The sequence below is a fragment of the Rhinichthys klamathensis genome, unplaced genomic scaffold (assembly GCF_029890125.1).
Source record: "Rhinichthys klamathensis goyatoka isolate OS25496 unplaced genomic scaffold, OSU_Roscu_1.1 h1tg000192l_1, whole genome shotgun sequence".
Classification (NCBI taxonomy): Eukaryota; Metazoa; Chordata; class Actinopteri; order Cypriniformes; family Leuciscidae; genus Rhinichthys; species Rhinichthys klamathensis.
This window is the reverse complement of record NW_026606718.1, coordinates 108289-133199: the sequence shown is the minus strand read 5'-3', so window position 1 is coordinate 133199 and position 24911 is coordinate 108289. Positions and strand designations below refer to the sequence as shown.

The 24911-nt window shown below is 38.0% G+C and overlaps 1 protein-coding gene across 1 annotated transcript in view; it reads left to right on the top strand.

Moving 5' to 3' along the window:
• The window catches only part of LOC130095638 (transcription factor COE1), a 116566-nt gene that overhangs the window by 3100 nt on the left and 88555 nt on the right, over positions 1-24911 (top strand). The window contains 4 exon segments of the mRNA XM_056262370.1: positions 11264-11420; positions 17002-17065; positions 18624-18679; positions 22085-22158. Coding sequence (XP_056118345.1) covers positions 11264-11420; positions 17002-17065; positions 18624-18679; positions 22085-22158 — 351 coding nt within the window.

The following is a 24911-nucleotide window of genomic DNA, read 5'->3' as shown; positions in this document are numbered from 1 at the left end:
AAGACTAAAAGATTTAAAAATAAATGTTTAAAAATAGTTCTTAATTTTTGGATAACAACTAGGCCTAGTGTGTTTATAATCCTTAATATGTTGCACATTTCTGTATTAGCCCATGAATGCTTTAGTTAACTTTCAGGTAAAATAAATACGCACCTCTTCTTCTGCTTCTACTTTAAATCTATTCTCTTTCTCTCTTTCTTGCTCTCTCACTCTCACATTTTTCAACAACATTTTTTTTTTTGATTTAGTGCTCCATTTTAATCTCAAATATACAGTGATGGCAGGATATCAGTTTTATGGGTGCAGTATGGGTGTTCTGGGAAGAGACAGTGAAGAGAGTGAATCTAGACAAAAGAAGCAAAAGTGAGAGCTTAATTTTATTTTAATCCTTAATGTGATCCTGTACCTACCATGTGTTGGCTGTGGTGGTGATAGGTAGGTGTATAAGGGGTGAGCTTGGTGTAAAGTGCAACCTTTTTTTGGATTAGTGCTGTCAGAGTAAAAAAAAGGAAAGTCATTATTCAGACACATTGGGATTCTGCATTCAATTTTAACTGCAAAAATGAGGATTGACGCATGATCCCATTATTATTACCCACATTGTAATCACAGTTCAGAGCAAATTTTCATACAGTGTAAACTTGTTTGCATTGCTTCGCTATCTAGATAGATGTAGATGGAGTTGGCGGAACAGGTTTGTGATGCTCAGGCAGCTCGGGGGTACGTTTGTGGGGTCCATCTCCCCCCGAGCATTTCTCTCTCTCTCTCTCTCTCTCTTTCGTTCGTTCTCTCTGGGCCTAGGGGTGAGTGAGAGGGCCGCACAGCTGGGGAACAGATTTCGATTGACCCTTTCACCGATTCCGTACCCCTACACTGTAAAACCTGGCAAAGTGAATTATGTCGCCTCTGTTTTGTCCGCTGGGGGGAGAAGGAGGGGTCAGACTAATGAAGTCCAGACCCACAGGCTTTGTAAAAAAATTAAATAAAATGTAACAAAGCATTTTTCTCTCCGCACCGTCCCAAAATCCCTTGCATGCTTAAAGAGAGAGTGCCATGGCGGGATACATACTATTTTTACATGTTGCAAATCTGACCAAATATGCAACAACGACACTGGACGGTACAGAAATGGCACTTGGCCGCTCCAAAAAAGTTGTTCATGCAAGTTTAAAACATTTCCTGTATTCGTAAATACATTAAAACACTCACCGAATCACAAAACACACCTGATTTACAGGGTCTCGCTCTGCTCTATCTCAGTTGACGCCTGCATGCTGGAATGTAACACAGAGAAACAAGTGTTTTGGAAACAGCTGCCCCATAACACGCTCGCGATTAGAGGCCGGGTGCAGGGCCACCTCTGTAATGACCCCATTAGAAACATACAGGTGACCAGCTAATGATTTCAGCTGTAGGCCACTAACGATTTTAGAAATGACCGTAAGTTTTTTTTTTTTAGAACAGTGTGAGTGAGAGAAAGAAACGAGTGCTATAATTTGTAGTGTGTGTGCAGGTCTGGCAGGTGCAGTCGGGCTAAACCTACAGCAAACACGCACAAGTGCAATACTAATAAAACACACACAGACCTCACAGTGCAGGGGCAGCACTTCACACACACTACACTGCTCGCTCTCTCAGTCCAGCTGAGGAGAGACATGTGACCAGTGCATTGATCAAGGCGTCCAGAGCAGATCAGTTACAATGAGGCCCTGGCTAATTTTCACTCTCTCTCTCATGATAGAAAGAAAAACAAATATATGGCAATTTGGAGGGAGACAATAATCGTAAAGGAATTCAATGTGATTAAAGCATAAAGAATGCAATAATATTAGGCCGTAACAAATGTAAATACCCGTTTCCTATGCACTTGATACACTTCTGCCGCTCTATTCTTTGTCACATGTTCAATTAGAGTGTCCTAATCGCATGAAACATTTGTCTGTAATTTAGCCGTCCAGCTCCAGGAAATAACTTCTCACTGTGCAATGGTTTACTTGTCTCAGTGCAATTACGAACAAATTAGAAATGAGCTGGAAGCGTTTAGCACTGGCTGGTTATACGCTTTTACGATTAAAGAAGAGGAGTATTATGTTTCGGACGTGTTGCAGTGTCTTAGAGTGCCGTCAGCTTTTTGAATGTGTCGGTGCATGTGTGTTAATCTTTATTGCTAGTTACACTGGCTTTATAGTATGATTAGCAATCATTGTGTGGACAGTAATTACCATTATTTGGACACAAGACATTAAAAGCTCTTTTATATTTTGCTCAAAACCAAAAAAGACTTGCATGAGGTGCCTGTTAAAACTGAATCAGCATTATGGATCATGATATTATTTTTTCAGGAAAACCTGATTAACCTTTATGGTCCATATCACAAAGTCTGGGTTCATAATCTTAGCCTACATCATGTGATGTGCCCTCGTTTTGTCTCAGCTGTGGAGCGTTCCAGACTGACATGATAGCCCACGATAGCGAGCGATAAACAAACGCGGGTGAATTTGATTAGATGTCTAATCTGTGAGTGAGCCGCGAGTCTATTGACTCAGATCATCTCGTGTTGAGAGCCACAATCAGTGAGCAATGATGGCACATCAACCCCTCTGACTCCACAGGCCTTCAGCAGAGCGCCTTCTCTTCTCAAAAGAGACGTTTAGGTGGCAAAAGCAGTGTTTTGTGTGTGAGAAAGAGAGTGTTTTTTCAGTGGCTCATTGTTTTTTTTTGGGGGTGAAAATTCAGATTTTGTTCAATGCGTTTGTTTAAAACATGTTCGGGTGCTTTTAATTGGCATGAAGTGATTCCGTTTAGTCAACAAAAAGTATCCAAATAAATGAATGGATGATTAATGACATTGAAAAGTAAATATTTGGGCTTTCATTTTTTTATTGAGAACCAAGAATATTGTATAAACCAGTGTACATATAACCAAACATATTGGTGTATATAGAAAGAAAAAGAAAGCAAAAAAAAGTACAGGGAAAAACATCTGTACATCTTAAACAATTGCATATGCAGTTTGTATTGCTTTAAAAAAAATTCTTTTACATATTTTCCCAAATGTCCAACGTATGCATTTTTTTCAAACAATTTGACTATATGAATATACTAACAATCAAATACATTAATTAAATAAAAAATAAGTGTTACATTTTTATCAGCATCCATCCAATAAGAAACACCTTAACATAAAAATGAACCCTGTGATGCATCATGTCCCAAATAAGCCATTTTTTTAAGTTACATACAAACCACATTAGGTGATAACTTTTCATTCTTCTTCACACGTAATTGTGTTTTTACTTCTGTCGTATTGGATTTGCATACCTCTTAAAATACATAATTTGAAGGGTAATATATATATAGTTTTTTTTTATATATATATTTCTCTATTTTTGTATGGCTTGTCTTTATTAATCCATGCATCAGAGGTTAAGGGAACACGAGCAGGAACAGAGAGGCCTTTAAAGACACTGTGTACTTTTCAGGAAAGTGTTAGTATTTGTGTGTGTGAATAAAACGGCGAGCAGGCGGTGGCAGGGATGCAGGCAGCTGGTGATGTATGTGCCAGCTTATCGCTGGGAGACGTGACAGACAGGCCGTTTGTGTTTGTGTGGCAATAGAAATCATGGAGAAATGACAGGCCTTTCTTTATGCAAAGATCCTCTCCGACACGTTTGCTTTGACTTACGGCCACCCGTTACTGTGCAGCGGTGACAAATGCCTCTATTACTCTCTGCACTCTGTCATTCCAGAAAGGTTTTCCTATGATTCCACGTCGTAACATCCAATTAGCGATAAAGAAACAAAGATGCCGACTATCCATAAATGCAATCAGCACATCTGGCACGGCGCTTTCACCTCAGATAACTGCCATGTAAAATACACATTTTTATACTTTAGGGGGAACTAAACTGCCCATTTTGACAATTTACAATGCACACGGCTTGTGTTGAACAATTAAATCACCACACACTTGAGTCGAGAGAGAACGAGAGCTACAGAGATGACATTGCAACAGGCCAAGTGAACCAAAGAAAAAGAAAAGGCCCCGTTTGACCACAAGTGGGATTTGGGTTTCAAAGCAACCTCTTATTCTCTCTCTCTCTTCATTCTGTCTCTGCTCTCCACTAATCCCAATATGCTGCCCGTGCTCCTACAGCGCTTTAGTCCTCAACTCATTAAATCTTATTACACAGCTAATAAGCGCTAACCAAACATACCGCTGCCATGCTGACTGCCCGCTGCCGCCCCCCAACACCGCACGAGTGCACACACACACACGCACACACTCGTAAGCATGAGCAAATGTATGCCACAGTAATTGTCTGTTTCTGCATAAATTACTCCTCATGTAAACATAGAGTATGTGCATATCTTAATATCCACCATCCTCAAAATACTTCCATACGGACCCTGATGAGCACGAGAAAAGCGAGGATGTTCTGGTTCTCAGCTTTCTTCTTTCGCATTTGGTCTGTTTTGGACATTTATTAGTAAAGGTCAAATTAAATATATTTCCCTTATGTTGGTTCATTTAGAGAATGATCTCCTTCTCACTGATGAAGGCAGGTGCTTTATCGACCAAATCTCAGCTGATACCATCCAGCCATGTAACCTTTTTGTTTTTAGTTTTGACGAGACCTTTCTGTGAGGTAAAACTGGTTCCGAGACCTTTTTGAAAGGATGGAAGCAACAAAACAGAACAAGAAATCCTTAAAAAAGTGAAAGGAAGGAAGAGCGCAAGAGAGAGAGAGAGAGGAAACGAGATTTACATTTACTTGTTGGATCAGCACGTTGGCGCTCAGCCAGGGCAGAGATGATTTTTCCGCGTCACATTTGTATAAACAGAGCGCTGCTGTACGGCTCATTAGTTCGATAGTGAGAGAGAGAGACGAGCTGTAGTTAAAGACTTCCCTTTGTCACAGTCCATCACAGGCGTGATTAATGTCACCAAGATGTGGGGCCGAGTCCGTGATGCCACCCATATGCCACACACACACACACACACACACACACACACACACACACACACACACACACACACACACACACACACACACACACACACACACACACACACACACTCTACATGTGTCATATATTGTATTGCAGGCGTTTTAACAGACACCTCATGGAGAGAAAAAAAGGAAAAATACTGGTTGACACAGTCAATACAAAATAGATGCACTACCGTTTTTGAAAGAGATGAAAACATTTATTCAGCAAGGATGCTTTCAATTGTTTAAAAGTGACGGTAAAGAAGTGTTCTTTATGTGTTCTTTTTAGCTTTCTATTCATCAAAGAATCTTGATGGAAAAATGTATCAAGGTTTCCATAAAATTAATAAGAAGCACAAATGTTTGCAACATTGATGATGATAAATGTTTCTTCAGCACCAAACCGCAATATTAGAATGATTTCTGAAGGATCATGTGACATATGATAATGATGATAAACAATAATGATGCTGAAAATTACATGAATAAATGACATTTTAAAGTAGGCTATATTAAAATAGAAATAGTTGTTTAAAATTATAACAACAATTCACTGTTTTTGATCAAATAAATGCAGCTTTGGTGAGCATAAGATACTTCTTTCAACACCAGACCCCAAATGAAGTGTAGTGTACAATAAAGATAACTTACGTTTGTTAACACAACAATGATTTACTAAAAATTGAAAAGTTTTTCCTTTGCGTTTTTCGCTTATGGATGACAACATGGATGTCAAAGCGATCCCGGTTCAGACGGATCCGCGAAAACGAATAAAAACGCTGTATAATGCTAGCCTGGCTCCGCCCTCCTACGCACTTCCGCTCAATTTTATTTTCCTTCAGTACTACGTCTGGGATTGTGCTGTAGACTTTGGTTTCCAGAAATAATTTTTTTACCGGTCCAATCAGCGAACAGAGGGAGTGGCTGAGAATGATGACGTTGATGTAGCGCGTCAGTTTGAGTTGGAGTTCAGTAATGGCAGCGGAGAAAGACGTGAGAAAATCTATTCGGTCCGTTGTTGCAAAACTGCCGAATATCCAGAAGTTAAAGCCGGAGCAAGATCAATGTTTGCTAAGTGTTGTTGGTGGCCATGATGTTGTGGCCCTCCTCCCCACGGGGTTCGGGAAAAGTTTAATTTTCCAGCTCACTCCGCTAGTGGTGAATGAGTTAGCTAAGGCGAACGATAGGATGCAAAGCCGATAGTTGTTGTCGTCTCCTCTTGTTGCACTAATGGAGGACCAAGTGAGGGAGGCAGAAAGGTTAGGAGTTGGTGCTGGGCAGCTCGGCGTGCACGATGATCACTGTTCAGCATTTGCGGCAGATCCGAAACGACCGCAGCGGCGTATTGTTAATGATTACACCCAGCTTCGACAGTTGACTGAATACATCACTGTCCTTAGTGTCAAATATACATTTAGAATTTAGAATTGTTCCTTGAACTCTTAAATTCGATGAACAAAACATGCAGCTCTCGTTGACAGACATCTTATTCTAAACATAATCCTCTGATCATTCGGACTTGTTTTTTTTTATTGCTTAAAACAATAGGCCTACACAAGTAATAACAGAAAACATAATACAAAAACAAACAAAAAATAATAATAAAAACAAAACAAAAATAAAACAGTAGGGGGATAATATAAAATAAACATGAACAAGTTAAGAGAATTACATGACACTGAAAAAAGGAAAATAATTACAAACGGATAATGTTTTTAAGGCTTTTTTTTTGTTCTCAGACAACTTAATTGAAAAGAGGTATTTTTAAAATTCTTTCACAAATATAAGAAAGAGAGGTTTAGCATTTAGATATTTAGATTTATGAATATGGAATTCGGACTTGTTGTTTCCAGCCGGTTTCGGCGCATGACATACGTCATGACCACACGTTAGCGATTGGCTATGGCAGATCCTGAGTGACGCTGGGCAGATCCAATAGTTTTGAACTTTAACAGAGAACCCGCCTACAAGGAAGTAAACGTTTCTCAATGGAGCGAGGCCAGACTCTCTGTACAAATGAAATGTACGAGAGTCTGGTAGAACCAGGCTAGTATAATGCTGCTAGGCCCATAGAGTTGGCGTTGTCACTTTGTAAAGAAACACTACGCACCTATAGCGGAGCATGTAATAGACATGCGCATGCCGTTACCGTTTTCACATATTTGCGTTTTGTAGTTTACATGAAGACAATAACGGTACTGTTTTCAAAAACATTCACTTTGAGCCCCATTGTTGTGTATTTTAATGGCCAAAATGCATACGTTTGCCATTTTTAGCTTTAAAAAAAACTGTGTCGTGTAAACTGCACCTAAGTATGTGTCACAAAGTCACATTTGCGGGAAAAATAGTAGTAACCAATAACGTAGCCTAACAATCCAATCAAATCCTGAAAGCTGATATCAAGTAACGCTCCACATTTTGAATACCAAAAATTCTGTTTTACTCTGAAATACGACACGTTGTGGGAGTTAAATGTGTTGTAAATGACATATTTGCAGTTGAGTGGTGCAGGGATGACGTCAAAACCCGGAAGTCTAATTCGCCACTGGTTTCCTCGAGATTTTCCTATGGGGTTTTATAACGGTAAAGTAAAATAAGGACTGTGTTAAACATAACTTGACGATACTTTGATGTTTTGTTCTACAATCTAAACTGCACACACTCACACCCCAAACGTTCTTATTATTAGATACATACGGTTTTAAAATAAACATAACAGCGTAAATACAGTTTGATTTATCATCATTTTGCAGTGAGATGATTGTTTTATTGAGATGTACATGTGAAGGCATCACTACTTTTTGCTCACACACGTCATTTAACTCCTTAAAATCTCAGCAGATCCTGCTTTGTATCGGCAGTTTCTTCTCCTCTGCATGTTCATTAGCTGATGATTTCAGAGTTTGAGTCTCTATGCTTATATCTATTTCCCTCAAGTGTGCAGGCCCTTGAGCTGTGAGGATCTTAGCCTGGGGTTAGTTTTTTTCATTTAACATAATTAGACTTTGCTGTATGGCGTTAAGCCTGCAGTGTGCAAAGGGCCGCAGACTGCACCGACTGCCATTGCAGAAAGAAAGACGGCGCTCTTGTATTCTGAAATGTCATCATTACAAACCCTTCAGCTCTTGCTATGAATGGTTTATTGTTAAAGCGGTTCTGTGAGACCGTATTTATTGATTCAAATAAAAGTCTTCAAGTGGAGGGTGTTTTTACATCCAGAATTGTGTCAGAACTGTCGTTGTTTCTGGCTTGCATGCTTTTTTCCCTTTTATTTCTCTCTGCTCTGTGACGAGAAGATGTCAAACAGTGTGTTTAACGCAGACCGTAGTGAGACCCTGTGCTGTAGCTGTCCGTTAGCGACTGATTTACACAGCTCTGCTGTCTGTGTGTGTGTGTGTGTCACCTCGATAGCAGTTATTTCAATACGGAGCGAGTGAGAGCCGACCAATCGTGCCTGCCTCTGACTCAGAACTGCTGGAGTGGATATGGCAGCAATCAACATAATTAAAATAATAACACTAACAAGCTTTCCGAGTCGATCGTTTCCTGCACGTAAAGATCCGTGCTTTGCGAGAGTGTGCGGGAACGCTGTCTCTCTCTCCTTCACCCCATCAGAAACATGACGCCTTGCTTTGTAACCGAGCTGATGGGGTAATGGAGAGGAGCTCATGATGCAATGCGTGTGTGTTTAAGTGTGATGCTCCCCCACAAATGTGTCATTTTGTAGTTCTGTCTTCCTATGTGAAGGTGATAATTTGTGTTTACATGTGCTTGTGCATTTCATGCAGTGCAGATGCAGGATTTGGGCCCAGACTGTTGATGTATCCTGTTGTGCGATATATGACATGTTTATTCTGAAACTCATATATGGATATATTAAAAAAATGTCACACTGCAGGATCATTCATATAAATTTGAACCTATTATCTTGATGATTTGTTAAAAAAACATTATTTAGAATTGGCAGTCGACACGTTACATGTCCACTAACATTTTTTGTCAAAATTATTTTGACATATAATACACTTCTCATAATGTTATTGTCTTGTCTTGCTCTCTTATTTTCTATGGCTTTTTCGTATTGCATTTAGAGGGCATCTGTCAGACTTAGCACCGCCCTGACCAGTCAGACTGCTAAAGATCTTCCCTGCGAATCAATTACTACAGATGAAGAAGATCATATTTCCCATTTACGTTGAAGTCATCCGCTTTAAAAGTGCTCCTCCCAGAATCCCCCTCCCACAGCCTCTTCTGTGAAAGCTGTTTTTGCCTTCAGTGTAGTAACCTCAACTTCACGAATGAGATTTCATCAGGCTCGGATACAAATGAAGCATTAAGCCCTGGTAATAGTACTGGGGAGGGGTCAGGCTTTATTAATGTCCTATCAGGGGAATATCTCAACGAGCGGAGACAGAGAGCAGGCCGCTTTCCAAAACACTGGCTCCCCACCCCGAGCTCAGCAGATGAACAAATATTTATGTATGAGCATATTTTTGAGATTCAAACGCATTTCGGCCCTCCTCATCAGGGTAACGAGTAAATAATGAACTGACTTAACAATGACAGCTGCAATTTACGTCTGTGAACATTACGCACTTTTTCATTTAATGATTCGGGGAATCGTAAATATTACGGGGCGCTTGTTTTGACTTAAAGGTGATGTAATTTTTTCTATTAATTATGTTAAAATACGTTCTCCGCTTTTTTTTGTTTATGAAAGAAGTCTGTTATGGTCACCACGGCTGCATTTATTTGATAAAAAATGCACTAATACCACATAATACTGGTAATATTCAATAATACCACACAGTAAATAATACTACAATATTGCGCAATATTATTACAATTGTAAAACAACTGTTTTGTTTTTACATTTTATAGTGTAATTTATTTCTGGGATGAATTTTCAGCATCATTACTCCAGTCTTCAGTGTCACAAGTTATTCTAATATGCTGATTTGCTGCTCAAGAAACATTTATTATTGTTATCATAGTTGAAAACAGCTGTGCTGCTTAATATTTTTGTGGAACATGTGACATTTTTGAAGTATTTCTTGATTTTTATTTAGCATTTAATTAAAATGGTAATCAGTAATGTGCGTTTGGGGCGGGACTATCTGTTTGGCAACCAGTGGCAGATGTGTTCGGGAAACCTGTTTGAAACAAGTCATTATTACCTTTACATACATATACATACATAAATATTTAATCATAATTATATGATTTATTTATAATTCAAATATATTGTTATTAATTCATATTTTGATGCATGTCAAATTTCTTTGTTGAAATCTAATGTGGGAAAAGTGTTAAGAGATAAGACTGAGTGCTTGATGTCAGTTTCTGCTTGAGGGAAGGGATGCATGCATTACCACCCTATTAAAAATACAGATCACCTGCATTTTAATCTTCCTTCCTTTACTTCAGGCCTTTATCTCTCTCTGAGGACCATGTGACCACTGATCCAGGTTTGGAAAGATGATCAGTGCTTGCGTCAGTGGACCAGGGCTGACGGTTTGATTGATAGGTGGAGGTGTAGGGTTGGCGTAGAGGTGCGGGCCTTCTCCTCTCGGGCTGCCCGAGGATCCTCGGTCTCTGTCAGTCCGTAGTTTGCCACGCGTTCTAATCGATGCTCAAGTGCGCGAGTCAGGATGGAGTCTCCTATCGGCTGAACCCTGGGGAGGCCCGAGCAGGTTTGACTGACAGGTCAGGGAAAGAGGAACGCAGCAGTTGCCAAGGCGAGCCGTACCCAGTAGCGATTGGCAGCCGCAAAGGCAGACGGTGCCTTCTGGGGTCCCCGCTCAGCGCCAGATTACAATTGTTGAGGTGGCAGAGCAGAGAGGGGCAGACAATAGAGTTCATGGCACACACAGGGCATGAGAAAACGAGCCAAATATCTCTCCTCTAACCCCCTCTCAGTTATGTCCTGTTATCTCTCTTTGTAACAGCTCTAATTTCCTGTTTGTGTTTCCTATAGTCTTTATCATTTTACGGGATTGTCGTACAAAGATACATGGGACTCTGCATATTCCCATGTAGAAAAAGGTTGTGAATCACATGCAGATCTTAAAAATGTTGACGTTGCGGTGACTTTTCAACAACAAGGCGTTATATATTTATATGCAATGTGATATTATTTGTGAAAGTTCATGTGAAACTGCCATTTCATCTTTCTGCAAGCTCATGTTTTGAGTGATTATTTGGGTTACAGTACATTAATCTCTCTGTCTCTTTCTCTCCATCTCTCTCTCTCTCTCTCTCTCTTGTAGTGGTGTGGGTTTGGCAAGAGCCCATTATGAAAAGCAGCCTCCCTCAAACCTGCGCAAGTCAAACTTCTTCCACTTTGTGCTGGCCCTGTATGACCGGCAGGGACAGCCCGTCGAGATCGAGAGAACCTCCTACGTGGACTTTGTGGAAAAAGACAAAGTAAGCACTCTGTCACTAATAGACGCCGTTCCACAACGCGACAGGGTTTGCGATATGCTGGGGTGCTGCTTATTGAACTTAGAGAACATGCTAAGAATGGTATAATTGTTGTTTTTTTTGTAGATTATTTAGTACGATTTTTTTTGTGTTAGAATAAAACCTCGAAATAATTCTGATAAAGCCGAAAAGTTATCATAGATTTTATTTTAAAATCTCTCAAAACCTCAAATGTGAGACAAAGATTTTACGTCATCTCACACTTTGGTTAGTTTTATTTTTATTGTTGCATAGGTCAAAACCATTGTTTATTGTCAGAAATGAATCTGATTGTAGTGTTTGTACGTAAAAAAATAAAACAAAATAAATATATATATATACAGTATATAATACATACATTTTAATACATAATTTTTTTAATAAAAACAACACAAATTCCTAAACATTTTCCAAACCCTCTGCAACAATGTTTAATGTAAAGTTAAGTCAGCAAAAAAAAGTTAGTAAAAACGTATTGATCATACACATTTATTATTTTAAATTATTATCTTGTGTTTTGGACGTATTGTTCCAAGATGCTGTTAATATAAATACTCATTTTATAAAACCACACCAACATTTCCCAAACCCTCTGCAACAATGTTTCCTGTTTACACACATTGTTACATTTCTGTTGCAATTTATGTTTCTTTGTTGTGTGGTTGCAGTGTGTATAAGTGAGATCTAGGTTCTGGGCTTCACCCTTTCTCAATAGTAGCTGTACCAAATTATACATCTAGGGGGCAGCAATGAGACCACTTTCTTTTCATAAGAAGTGCATTAACAATATTATATCAAATGTTCTTATTAACGTCAAAGCATTATTTATTTATTTTAACTCTAAAATATTCAGCTTTTGTAAGAAAACACTGTGTTTAGCTTATTCTCAGCGCACATTATTTTCTTCTTCTTCTGAGTCTGATTCTCAGTCGTGTGTTTGTACCTGCTACACTCTAAAAAATGATGTGTTGGATTTACTTAAAATATATATGCACCATTTTTGCATCATACTTTTTAAGTAATCCCAACTTGGAATAATTTTACTTAAAATTAACAAGAAAACCGTTGTTATATGTACTTAAATATTTGAGTTCACGCAACATTCTTTACTTAAAAATATATGCATCACGTTACATATATTTTTAAGTAAAGAATGTTATGTGAACTCAAATATTTAAGTACATATAACAAAGGTTTTCTTGTTTATTTTATGTAAAATAATTCCAAGTTGGGATTACTTAAAAAGTATGATGCAAAAATGGTGCATATATATTTTAAGTAAATCCAACACAGTGCAGGCCATGTGAGATCAAAACAAATCTTAGTTCTGTTAACTTAACATTTAAGCCCATTTGTATATAAAAATAAGACAATTAAATGAGTTGAACCAACCATTTTAACTTATTTTAGATCTTCAGCTATTGGTCTGTTAACTGCACTGCTCCAGTACATTCAATGTCTTAAAATAAATTAAACATGCAAATCACACACAATAAAGCATTTAACTTTATTATTTTTTATTTTTTGCCAAAGGCTTGAAAGCCTGAAACCACATAATGAAATGTAACAAAATGTGGCAAATCGACAAATGGAAAATCACTTTTAACAGGTCACTTTTTCACCTTTGCAACACTTCTCAAAAGATTTACATTTTTCCAATATTTCCTTTTGCAACATACAAAAAACCTCTTAAAGGACAATTCCGGTGAAAAATGAACCTAGGGGTAATTAACACATGGTTACCGAGTTGATCGTTCTCTGGGATGCGTTTTCATGATAATCGAATGTACGTAGAGTTTTTTCTCTAAAAACTGTTTAGCTTATAACGCTAGTATATGGGGCATAGAATAAGCAAAAGTAAATCGCTAGTTAATACCACTAACAAGGCTCAAAATAGCCCCACACTAACACGGTAGCATAATGAGGGTCCCTACATGCAAACCGAAGCATTGAGGACTTTGTAAGTGTACAGACAGTTTAATGAGAAGATACTTTATAAAGACAGTACATTACACTTATACAGGCAGGAGCCATCTTGGAAAACAGTCTCGACCAGTCGAGCCACGAACGCCGTGCTAAGTGAGATGAACTGTGACTTGGAATCTCATAATATGGTCTGTTGTTTCCGGAAGAAACTATTTTAATAAACAGATATAATTCATGCATTTCCATGTAATTAGTTTCACAAACGTAATTCCTATCGACCAGCTCACTTAGCACAGCGTTCGTGACTCATCACCTCTATGCCTTCCAGCGTTACCCCAGTCTGTAAAGGATCATCTGCTGAGTCACCTTTCATGATGATCCTCAATGTGAGATGTTCCAGTTCCTATGAGTATAAAAAAAATACATAAAAAAAACAGGAAATCTGCATTTACTTGCAACATCACTTGTTATTGTTCAGACTGTTGCAAAAAATCAATTGCATTGAAACACAGAATGAGAAAGAAATGTACCTTTATATTTTAAAATAAAATAAATCTCTTACAGCCTCTTACATTTGCAACATTATAAATGTCTATACTGTCACGTTTTAATCAATTTAATGCATACTTGCTGGATAAAAGTATTAACTTATTTTATTTCTTTAAAAAAAAAAGTTCTAATTGACCCAAAACTTCTAAATTGCATCTTAAAATATATTCAAATAGAAAACAGTTGTTTTAAATTGTAAAAATAATAATAATAATAATAATCACAATATTACAGTTTTTGCTGTATTTTGGATCAAATAAATGAAGGCTTGGTGGACAGAAGAGACTTCTTTTAAAAACATTAAACAATCTTACTGGTTGTGTGTGTGTATATATATATATACACATTTCTTTCTGGTTATCAAAAATATATCTAAAAAGAAAAAAACAATAATTAAATGTTACAAATTAGTCCATTATTAAATGCCTATAAATATAAAAATGAGTCTATTAAATAATATCTATTAATTCAAACAAAACAAGTTAATTAATGAAGACTTTTGTCCAGAGGTTTTGAACGAATCTCTTCAAAACATTTTAACAGTCAGTCACTACTGGAATAGCCAAACAGTAAATAAAGATTTACAATCTTTGTTTGAAGCCAAACTTTTGCTTAAAAGGTATTTACTTATTTTTGATAATAATTTTGAAGTTTTAATAGACAGGGTTGTAGTTGTCATTTAGGAATAATGTTGTGTTTGAATCAAGATCGCCATTATTTAATGATAAATCGTGAACACGGAGCTGTAGCCAATGTGTTTTCGAATTTAATATTTGTATGTTAATGTTACAATGTTGTATCCGAAAACTCATAGCCTGCATATAATAAATGACAACTACCTACGAATTTATCCGTGGGGGAAAGCGCCGTCCGAATTGTCCTCTTATGGTGTGTTCAAACCGAACGCGAATGGAGCGTCAAATACGCGTCTATCGCGTCTAGTTAGACGCTTGAATCTGCTCGAGTTCAAATTTTTCAACTTGCGTGGAAGACGTTCGCGGCAAACGCGTCACCCAATTCGCGTCATTCGCGCCGATGCGTCTATTCGTGTCTTTGCATTGACTTTGTAATCTACTCGCGCAAATGATTAAATTCGCGTTCGGTGTGAACACACCATTAATGCATACGTGCCAACGTCATGGTCATATATTTCGAAAAACACAATAAATACTCTGACTACTATAAACACTTGACACTTGATAGCCTATTCAATGGAACCACACTCGCTTAATAATTCAAATATACTCTCGTGCAAAGTCACTCATTTCATACATTAACTTGTAGACTACATAGGTGTTCGTAACACGTTTCTAATTGTTGATACAAAATTCGTAGCAATTCTGAAATTCAGTTTAAAAGTTAGTTTCTTGACCAAAAATGCAATAAACGATTGAGTGTACCATAAGTTAAAAAAAGTTAAGCTTACCTCTTTTCAGCGTCTTCACATATGTGCTTCACAAAATGGCTCCAATTTTTGGCTGGAAAGGCATCACGGGAAATTGCATATCACGTGGCTCGTATAGTTACTTAAAATGTTATGCTCGATTTACTTAATTTTGAAGCAATTATTAGAGTAGTTGACATGACTTATGTTTTTTCATTTTATTTATGCATACATTTAAGTTCACCTAGTTACTTATATTTTTGTGTTACACACACTAAATATGTTAAGTAGAGGTTGAAAAGTTATGAATACTTATTTTTTTGTGTTTAATCTAATTACTTTTATAAGTAATGGTTGTTCAGCCAAAGAATCGTTTTTTAGAGTGTAGCCCCGCGGTGTGTGTCGGAGGGTAGTCCTGCTCACCTCGCGGTGTGTGTGTCGGGGGGTTGTTCTCAGTAAAAGGTTACAGAGAACAGCTCCGCCCACAGTCATGCGGGACGGGGTCCAGCTGGCACAGTCAGAGCTCTGTCCTCGCTGTCCGTTCACCTCCGCCATAACCCCCGCCCAGCATCCCCTCCACACACTCCTCCACTCCACCCTGGGTCGCTGCCAAGACGCTACCACTAAACTTGGCAGTGAGGAGATAGAGAGAGACTGACGACATGTGTGGGTGTGTCGTGTTCTTGCGTCTCATTGGATTGATGTTACATTAGGGGAAAATAACTCACCTGAAGCCGGGATGTGATGCTTAAATGTAAACCTCACACGATCTTAGTCCAAAAAAGTGACATCAAACTAGGCTCACGTTTGAATGGACTGCAGTTCTTGTGCTGTGATTTCGAAATGATTTCGTAGTGAATGATTTTGATAGACCCACCAAAGACTTGAAGTAAGCCTTCAAATTAAGTCAGTAAGATAAAAAAAAACAGACAAAGTACTTTTATTGAGCATTGCGTATGCTATAAATTGATCAAAATTGACAATATACATTTATAATTTCACAAAATATTTCGATTTCAAAGAAATGCTGTTCTGTTGGACTTACTATTTATCAAAGAATCCTGCAGAAATGTATTCACAAAAATATTAGGCAGCACAATTGTTTTCAATACTGTTTTGAGCAGCAAATCAGGATATCAGAATGATTTCTGAAGGATCATGTGACACAGAAGACTGGAGAAATTATGCTAAAATTTCAGCTTTGCCATCACAGGAATACATTTAAAAAAAAAAAATTGTAATAATATTTCACAATATTACTGTGTTACTTTATTTGTTGATCAAATAAATGTAGCCTCAGTGAGAATAGACACAAAAACATAAAAAAAATCTCACCGACCCCAAACGGTTACAGTAACTGGTTCTGTATGCAAGACTATAAGGAACTACATAGAAGAATGGATTGCTAAACCTGCACAAATAAACATCAAATTGTGAATGTATTCTTATTTAATTGTAGTTTTTGCTAATTATTGTTGCCACAGTGACAGTGATTTCATAAGTCATTACCAGCAGTATGACATTCACAATTCAGATCTAAAGGTCAATGTGCTTAGATAACCTGTCTTGATGGTGAATGCTTTAATAAATGACCCCAATAAGCACAGCACACACATGTGTATGCACGGTATGTTAGTTAAGTTTTTTATTCTCATACATGTCCTACTTGCTTTTGTGTTCTTTTAGGAATACAACGGTGAGAAGACCAACAATGGCATCCACTACAGGTTACAGCTTCTCTACAGCAACGGTGAGACCCATACTGCTCCTCCAAACCCTTTCCATATCCCATCAATAACAAAGACATATTGCGAGGCAGAGCGAGGCCAACTGTAAACGATATGTAACCACAATCATGCAACATGTCTCATCACATCTGGGAGAGTATTTGAGAGCTCCATCTGTTTATCCTGAGAGGAGTTCATGCTGTTGAACACATTTGCCACCCTTTCACAGTTTACGCTCATGTCTAATGTCATTCCACGCTACTCACCCACACAGACACGTTAAACATGGTCTCATTCAAGCTCTTAGTTCTTAGTAAGTATATACTGACTGGGCACATTTGTAAGAGCAGGTAGGATGTTACACTTGTCAATATAAGTGATTTGAATTAATGCCAATGTATACAATGTATGTACGTTGACATCACAGGAATAAATTATATATTAAAGTAGAAAACAGTTATTAAATTGTAATAGTATTTCACAATATTGCAATTTTTACTACTTCTGTGATCAAATAAATGCAGCCTTGGTGAACATAAGAAACTTCTTTCAAAAACAGTAAAAAAAAAAAAAAAGTGTTACTATGTTTGCATAATATGTGAACAACTATGAACAATATATAGAACTACTTGTTGACCTACACAGTCATGATGACCTACTTTAAAGTAACTTTCATTAATATCCGTATTAAACATTGGTACACTATTCAGTGCTTCAGTCAAATTATTACCAAAAAGGATGAAATAATTATTTTGAGTTGGATCTTTTCAATAAGTCTGTTAAATCTTTTCACAAAATAAGATTGATTCATTCATGAATCTGACTGATGCATTCGATTTGGGTTTGTAACGACATTAAGGTGAATAAATGAAGTGAAGTTAAATTCCTTTAATATACATTTAAACAGTTAGAAACGCCACCTTGAAATATCTGAAAATTAAAATGAAAGTTATCATAAAGTGTGACTCAACTCAACATGTATGGTATAAGACGATTCAGAACCAAAGACTTAATTCTAGACTGTTCTCTTCTCCTTCTCTCCTTAGCGTAATGCTAACAGCTAGTGATGATTGATTTGTCTATAGATGTTGATTCTCTGTCATCCACCAGCACAGAGACAGCAGGGCAAGAGGAAAGCAAGCTCTCACACGTTAAGGCGGGAAGATCATAAATAATAGAAAAACTGAGCCGAGTTTGTTTTTGCTAAGAAGCGTTAGCGGAATAGCTCAGTCAGCACGACAAACATAACAGAATGCGCATAAACGTACTGTGGGGAAAAGAATAATAAAACAAATTAATTTCCAAGATTTTCATAAGAAACGAGTCCCTTTATGTCGACTTTTCAAAACAATTGGGCTCTGCGTTTTGGGGCTGGCTTTCTGTTTTGTTTGCTCAAAGAGCCTTTTAATTTGAACACACACTTGATTCTACAAGTATTTGTGTTGAAATATGGCACATTACATTTTTTTTTATTATACAACTGAGCAGGATTGCATTAAATGCAGAGCAAATGAGAACATTTTTGTGTCCAAGATGCATGTTTATGTGCCTAATATATATTTATTCCATTTAAACTTGTAGGTATCAGGACAGAACAGGATCTGTTCGTTCGATTAATAGACTCCATGACTAAACAGGTAAGTACTTTTTTTTTTTTATTTGCAATGTTTTTTTGTTGTTGTTGTTGTTGAAATTCTTCTCCACTCTGAAAGTTGCATTGTAAAGTGTATAAAATGTAAATCTCACCAGATAATGAGTTAATAACTAATATTAAATTAAATTATATTATAAAACATATTATAAATAACAAATAATTCAACTAAGTATATCCAACCTTGCCCGGATACATACATACTCACATTAAGCGGTATGTACTATATAGCAAATTTTAACTGCTTGATTGTTCTATCGTTGATAGATGTTAACTATATTAGCATCCGATTTATTAAAAGTAGGATATATAGTGGTACATCCTACTTTACCTGCGTACATACAGTATCCTCACCTAAAGCAATATACTGTATACTCTATAGGAAATCTTGGCTGCGTGATTGCTTATGTCGCTGAAAACTGTAAACTCTATTATCACACAGCTCTCTATATAAAGTTGTATATAATAATAATAATTCATTTATATAGCGCTTTTATCGGCACTCAAAGCGCTTTACATATGGAAGGGGGAATCTCCTTAACCACCACCAATGTGCAGCATCCACCTGGATGATACGACTACAGCCATAGTGCTCCAGAACGCCCACCACACACCAGCTTATTGGTGGAGAGGAGACAGAGTGATGCAGCCAATCAATATTATATATATATATATATATATATATATATATATATATATATATATATATATATGGGGATGATTAGGAGGCCATGATAAAGGACAGAGGCCAATGGGTAAATATGGCCAGGATGCCGGGGTTACACCCCTACTCTTTTTCTGAAGGACATCCTGGGATTTTTTATGACCACAGAGAGTCATGACCTCGGTTTAAAGTCTCATCCAAAAGACGAGTAATGAGAATATAAATACAACTTATATCCAACTGCATACATACATGTAAAGCAATGCATAGTATATAGCAAATCTCAACTGCTTGATTTTTTTATTTTGTCGCAAAATATTACTATATAATCAAACATTTCTGGATAAGTATGTCCAAATTTATCTGCATACATACAGTACATTCACGTCAAGCGATACTATAACAAATCTCAACTGCTTGACTGCTTGTATTGTCACAAAAGGTCAATTATATTAATGCCCAGATCTAAATTGCTAAATGCGACTATAAGGCATGGAGCTAAACATTATGATTTTCTAAAAAGCTTTGAAAATGCTTTGAAACAGCATGTATTGTGAAAAGCGCTATACAAATAAATTTGAGATGACTTAAAGTGCATGTGATATGAACCCCACGTGCAAATAAAAGTGCCATTAGAGATGCCTCTCATACCCCGAACTCAGTTCTGCACCTGCGTTCTTCATTCCGTCATAAAATGGACCAGACCTTAACCCCCTCCGGTCTTCACATGGCCTATCCTTTCCCCAGCCCAGCAGGTCCTACTGTCACTGCGTGTCAGCCTGTCTCAGATCAATATGGCAACCAGTACCTCGACAAAGCATCAACCCCGGAGACCAATCAATAGGCCTTAATGTAGCTGCAGAGCCGACACGCTGGAGACAATAATCCTCCCGACGACAAAAAAGGGCTATAGCTGTGCGCGCCCGTAAAATCCTTCTCCCTACCCGCGCACGCAGTCTTTACATATGTGCATCAACAGCGAAGCTGCAAATATCGATTGACAACGGACACGTTTTTTTCTTCTAATTGAGAATACGAGGGATTCGGTTCTTGGTTGAGCTATGCTGCCTCCAATTTAAACATTTCCCCAAAATTAATTTAGCAAAATAGCTTTGTTCTACTAATCAAATTATTCCTTGTAAGGCGAGATGACTTCATTAAAGTACCAGGAAAGAGTGTGTTTGGAGTTCATGGAAGAGTTGTAACACTATTCCATATCGCTGGAGTCAGATGTGCTCGAAGACCTGGGGTGGGGCCACTACTATGGCGCCAGCGATGTGAATCAAGAACGATGATATATAAATATCGACCCGATCCACCTCCCGACCCCCTCCGATACCAAATCCCCTCCCCCTTCGACAGATTTGGAGGATGGTGATGAAGAGGAAGAGACTTTCATAGGCAGCGGAGAGAAAGATCAATAATGTAGAAGTGGTCGTTATCCTAAAAGTATTGTTCCCTAGGGCGTTGGGTCAACCCCGTCTGGCCGACTGACTGACTGAGTCGAGTGAGATGGAGGATAGTTTGAGGTGGATTGTGTTTTGCGTTCCTTATGTGTGTGTGTGTGTGTGTGTGTGTGTGTGTGTGTTTATGATGGATTCATCTTTACCGGTGATTGGGATGAGGTCTGGTTGGAAGGGGGGTGAGTCCTTAAACTTCCTTGATATGCACCGATCATCCGTCATTCAGGCCAGGCATGACAGCCCGATGACGGATGCCTGGGAGGAGGCCTCTCTTTCGGGGCCTGGCTGGCCATCTGGCTGCTCGGGTTGGATGCTGATGGGGAGAATGGGAAGATTGTTACTCCACATGAGCTCCAGCAGAGTCTGGATCCCCCTCAGATCACTGCATACATCCAACCGTAGATGACCAGATTTAGCTTTTAGCATATGTTAAAGTTGTCAGCATGCTTCGAACCAAAATCATGACTAATGACCAGGTGTCAACATCCTAAACATTTATCTTGAGCAATCGCTGGTTTCAGGATGAGCTAAAGGAGGGCTCAGCCAAGAGTCAAAAAGTAATCATTTTAGTGAATACTACCTTCCAAACTACACTACTACTCAATTTTAAAAATAAATAAATACAGCAACGACTCATTCACTTGATCAAAAGTGACTGTAAAGACATTTGTTACAAACGTTTTCTATTGCAAATAACTTCTTTTTAACTGTTTATTCAAAGTGTCTGGAAAGAATGTATCATGGTCTCCTCAAAAATATTAAGCAGCACAACTGTTTTCAGCATTGATAACTATAAAATAAATGTTTCTCAAGCACTAAATCAGCATTAGAATGATTTCTGAAGGATCATGTGACACTGAAGACTGGAGTAATGATGCTGAAAATTCAGCTTTGCAATCACAGGAATAAATGCATTTTAAAATATATTGAAATAAAAAACAAACAAATAAATAGCTGATGGCTGAGCACATTCAATCACTTCTGGGGTAAGTTGTCACATTGTATTTAATTAACTTTTTTCCCTGGACAATAGTTGTGGAAATGTTTCAATAGTTTAATTTTGGTAGCCAACACTTTATGGAATGTGACTACATAAAAAAATACTTTAAAAAATAAATAAACCCTGGGAAATATTCACTGGTGTAAAAGTGTGACAACTAGCCCCGGTCTGCTCTGCCTAGTGTAAAAAATAAAATGCAATATTTTCCTGCTTAACTTTTTATATTTAGCAATAACATGCATTTGTCTCTCTTTATTCCTTTAGGCAATCCTTTATGAAGGCCAAGACAAAAACCCAGAGATGTGTCGCGTTCTCCTCACCCATGAGATCATGTGCAGGTCAGTTCATATGTACCTCTCATTTCCTAAGACAAGATCCGGAGACCTCTATAACAAGCACAGCTCTTCTCACATTCAAAGCACTAACATATTGAACACAACACAATTTTTGAAGTATCTTTCAATGCCTTATTAATCCCTTTTTTATTATTTAATGTGAAAAAAAGTATTACGCTTCATATTACTGATCACGATTCACTATCGCTGCATGAGAGAGGCTTTAGAAGAATATTAACATATGGTTTGGGAGTTCAGCTCACGGGTGTACCACAGGGTTGCATAGGTTGGCCTACACGATTCTTCCCGCTCCACTGTGAAGTCCTACAGGGCTTTCCTCATTACATTGACCTTAATGCAGTGTAATTATGGGTTCACAGTGGGCTTGCATGGCTGGAGGCCTGGATACAGGTGTCTTGTCCATGAATTTTTGCCTGGTGGCCATTGGAGGGGGTATGGACCAGTAGGGGAGCAGGGCTGGGGGGTTGAGGAAGTTAAGGGGGCTCAGATGCTGATGTCCTGGGTGACAGGGGGCTGACCAGGTGGGGATCTCAGAGATAATAATGTAGAGAGGGGAAATTATAGGGCTTTGTTTGGGACCCGGGGCCAGTGGGAGACACAAATTCTCCAATGTGGCGAGAAGACAAAAATAATCAGAATACCGATTAGGGCTGCACGATATAGCAAAATAAAATGGATATTGTGATATGACTGCATGATTGCACGCTGCAATTGAATTAAATACATTTATTCCATGTTCTGTCTGAATACTCGTTTCTGATTGTCTGGAAGGTGTGCAATAAAACATTTTAATGCACAGGTAGTTTCAAGTCAGTTTAATCACCGTTCTAGATTAAGGTGCTGCTTTCATTGAAGCGCACACACACATACTTGCGTCAGTTGCACACAGAAACTTTCAGGAGCACAGAAACTTGTTCACGCTGCGCCACGACTTTTATTAATAAATTAGCTTCGCTACTGAATTGCAACATTATATTACTCAGCAAGGAGATTGTAATGTCGCTGTTTTTGAAGTAATTAAACTCACAGCTTCATTACTTGTAGAGAGACGCTGAACAGACGCAGGTAATTTACACGCACATCTCTCTCTCTCTCTCTCTCTCTCTCTCTCGATAGGATAATTCATTCAAATAAACGTTATAATTCAATCAAATAGATGTAATTATCTCGGTTACTGATTTAAAGTGGATTAAGCATTGTCAGATTTTTACAATATCTTGCAGCCCTACTACCGATGCAGTTTGCGTCCAATATTTTTTATATATTTAATTAATGCTAATGTTCTTTGCTTTGCTCTGACAGAGATTTGCCAAGAACAGAGACAGTCAATTATTATGGGGTGCATGTCGAGTTATTAAAGTGTTGATGGGAATTTCAACACATTCCGAATCATTAAGATGGACTTTGCTAATTATGTTCATCACTGAAGTGATTCCATCTGGCTGCCACCAGCGCTACATAAATCTCACAAATGCTTCACCCTATAAAGTGGACATCATCACTTCCAGAAAACTCACCTGTTTTATGCCACACGGCACTGGATGTTGGGTATCCTGTGCTATTTTCTCCCTCAAGGAACCAGGCTTTCTTGTAGATGATTTCGATACAGGTTCCATTTCCATAATGATGGCTCAGTTTGAGTTGGTCATTATGTGATTGAGTGTGATTATTAACTGCCTCCCCTGATGAATGGTGTGTTTCCATTCGCTAATGAGAGCGAGATGAGAGATATTTCCCCTGTCTCTCACTCCCAGGTGATAGAACTCTTTATCAGGGCCCTGACGGAGTCTGCCTCACCTGCAACACCCATCAACAGACTGAAAGCACAGCAGCTGTTCATGGCAAACTTGATGTTCTTGTCCCAGACGTGAGGATGAGTGTCCTATGGTCCCTTTCAGGTTTAATAAATAGCGCTTTTTTGGAGATAATTTCCTTTGTGTGGTAAATGAGCTTAGCAAACGACTTTGACAGATTAATTGGCATCTCTAGGAGTTACAATTATTGCCACATGAACATACTCACAGACACCAAGAATTTGAAAGAATTTTGCTCTGAGATTTAGCTGGTTTGCATGGCCCCATAAGCTGCTTGGTAACCATTCAAAATTAATTTGCTTCTATTGACAAAACAATTTTTACAAAAACCCAGAGATGTGTCGCAGTCTCCTCACCCATGAGATAATGTACAGGTCAATTCATATTTACCTCTCGTTTCCTAAGACAAGATCCTGAGACCTCTATAACAAGCACAGCTTTTCTCACAATCAAAGCACTTTCAATGCCTTATTAATTCCTTTTTTATTATTTAATATGAAAAAAGTATTACTCTTCATATTACTGATCATGATTCACTATCGCTGCATGAGAGAGGCTTTAGAAGAATATTAACATACCAAATAAATTAAAAAGGGAGTTTTTTTTTTATATTATTTTTTATATTTTCCCTGTCTACTGCCTTTGAGGTTTGGTTAGTGTGTCCATCAACCAATCAGTCTGTCGTTATGTCATTTGCGGCTCAGGGGATTGGCTAAAATATTTTAATGTGGTAGGTGGTTATACATTTTCAAGATTCAGCCTACAAGTAAATGGATTGATTAAACAGAAATATTTGACTTACAAATGACAGTGTTTTTTTTATAGATGGAAATAACATGCCCCTAAAAATCAAATCCAAGGTGCAAATTTAGCTTCTTAACTGAAAAGTTAAAAGTTAGAAAGAGTCTGGCGTTCTCCGTA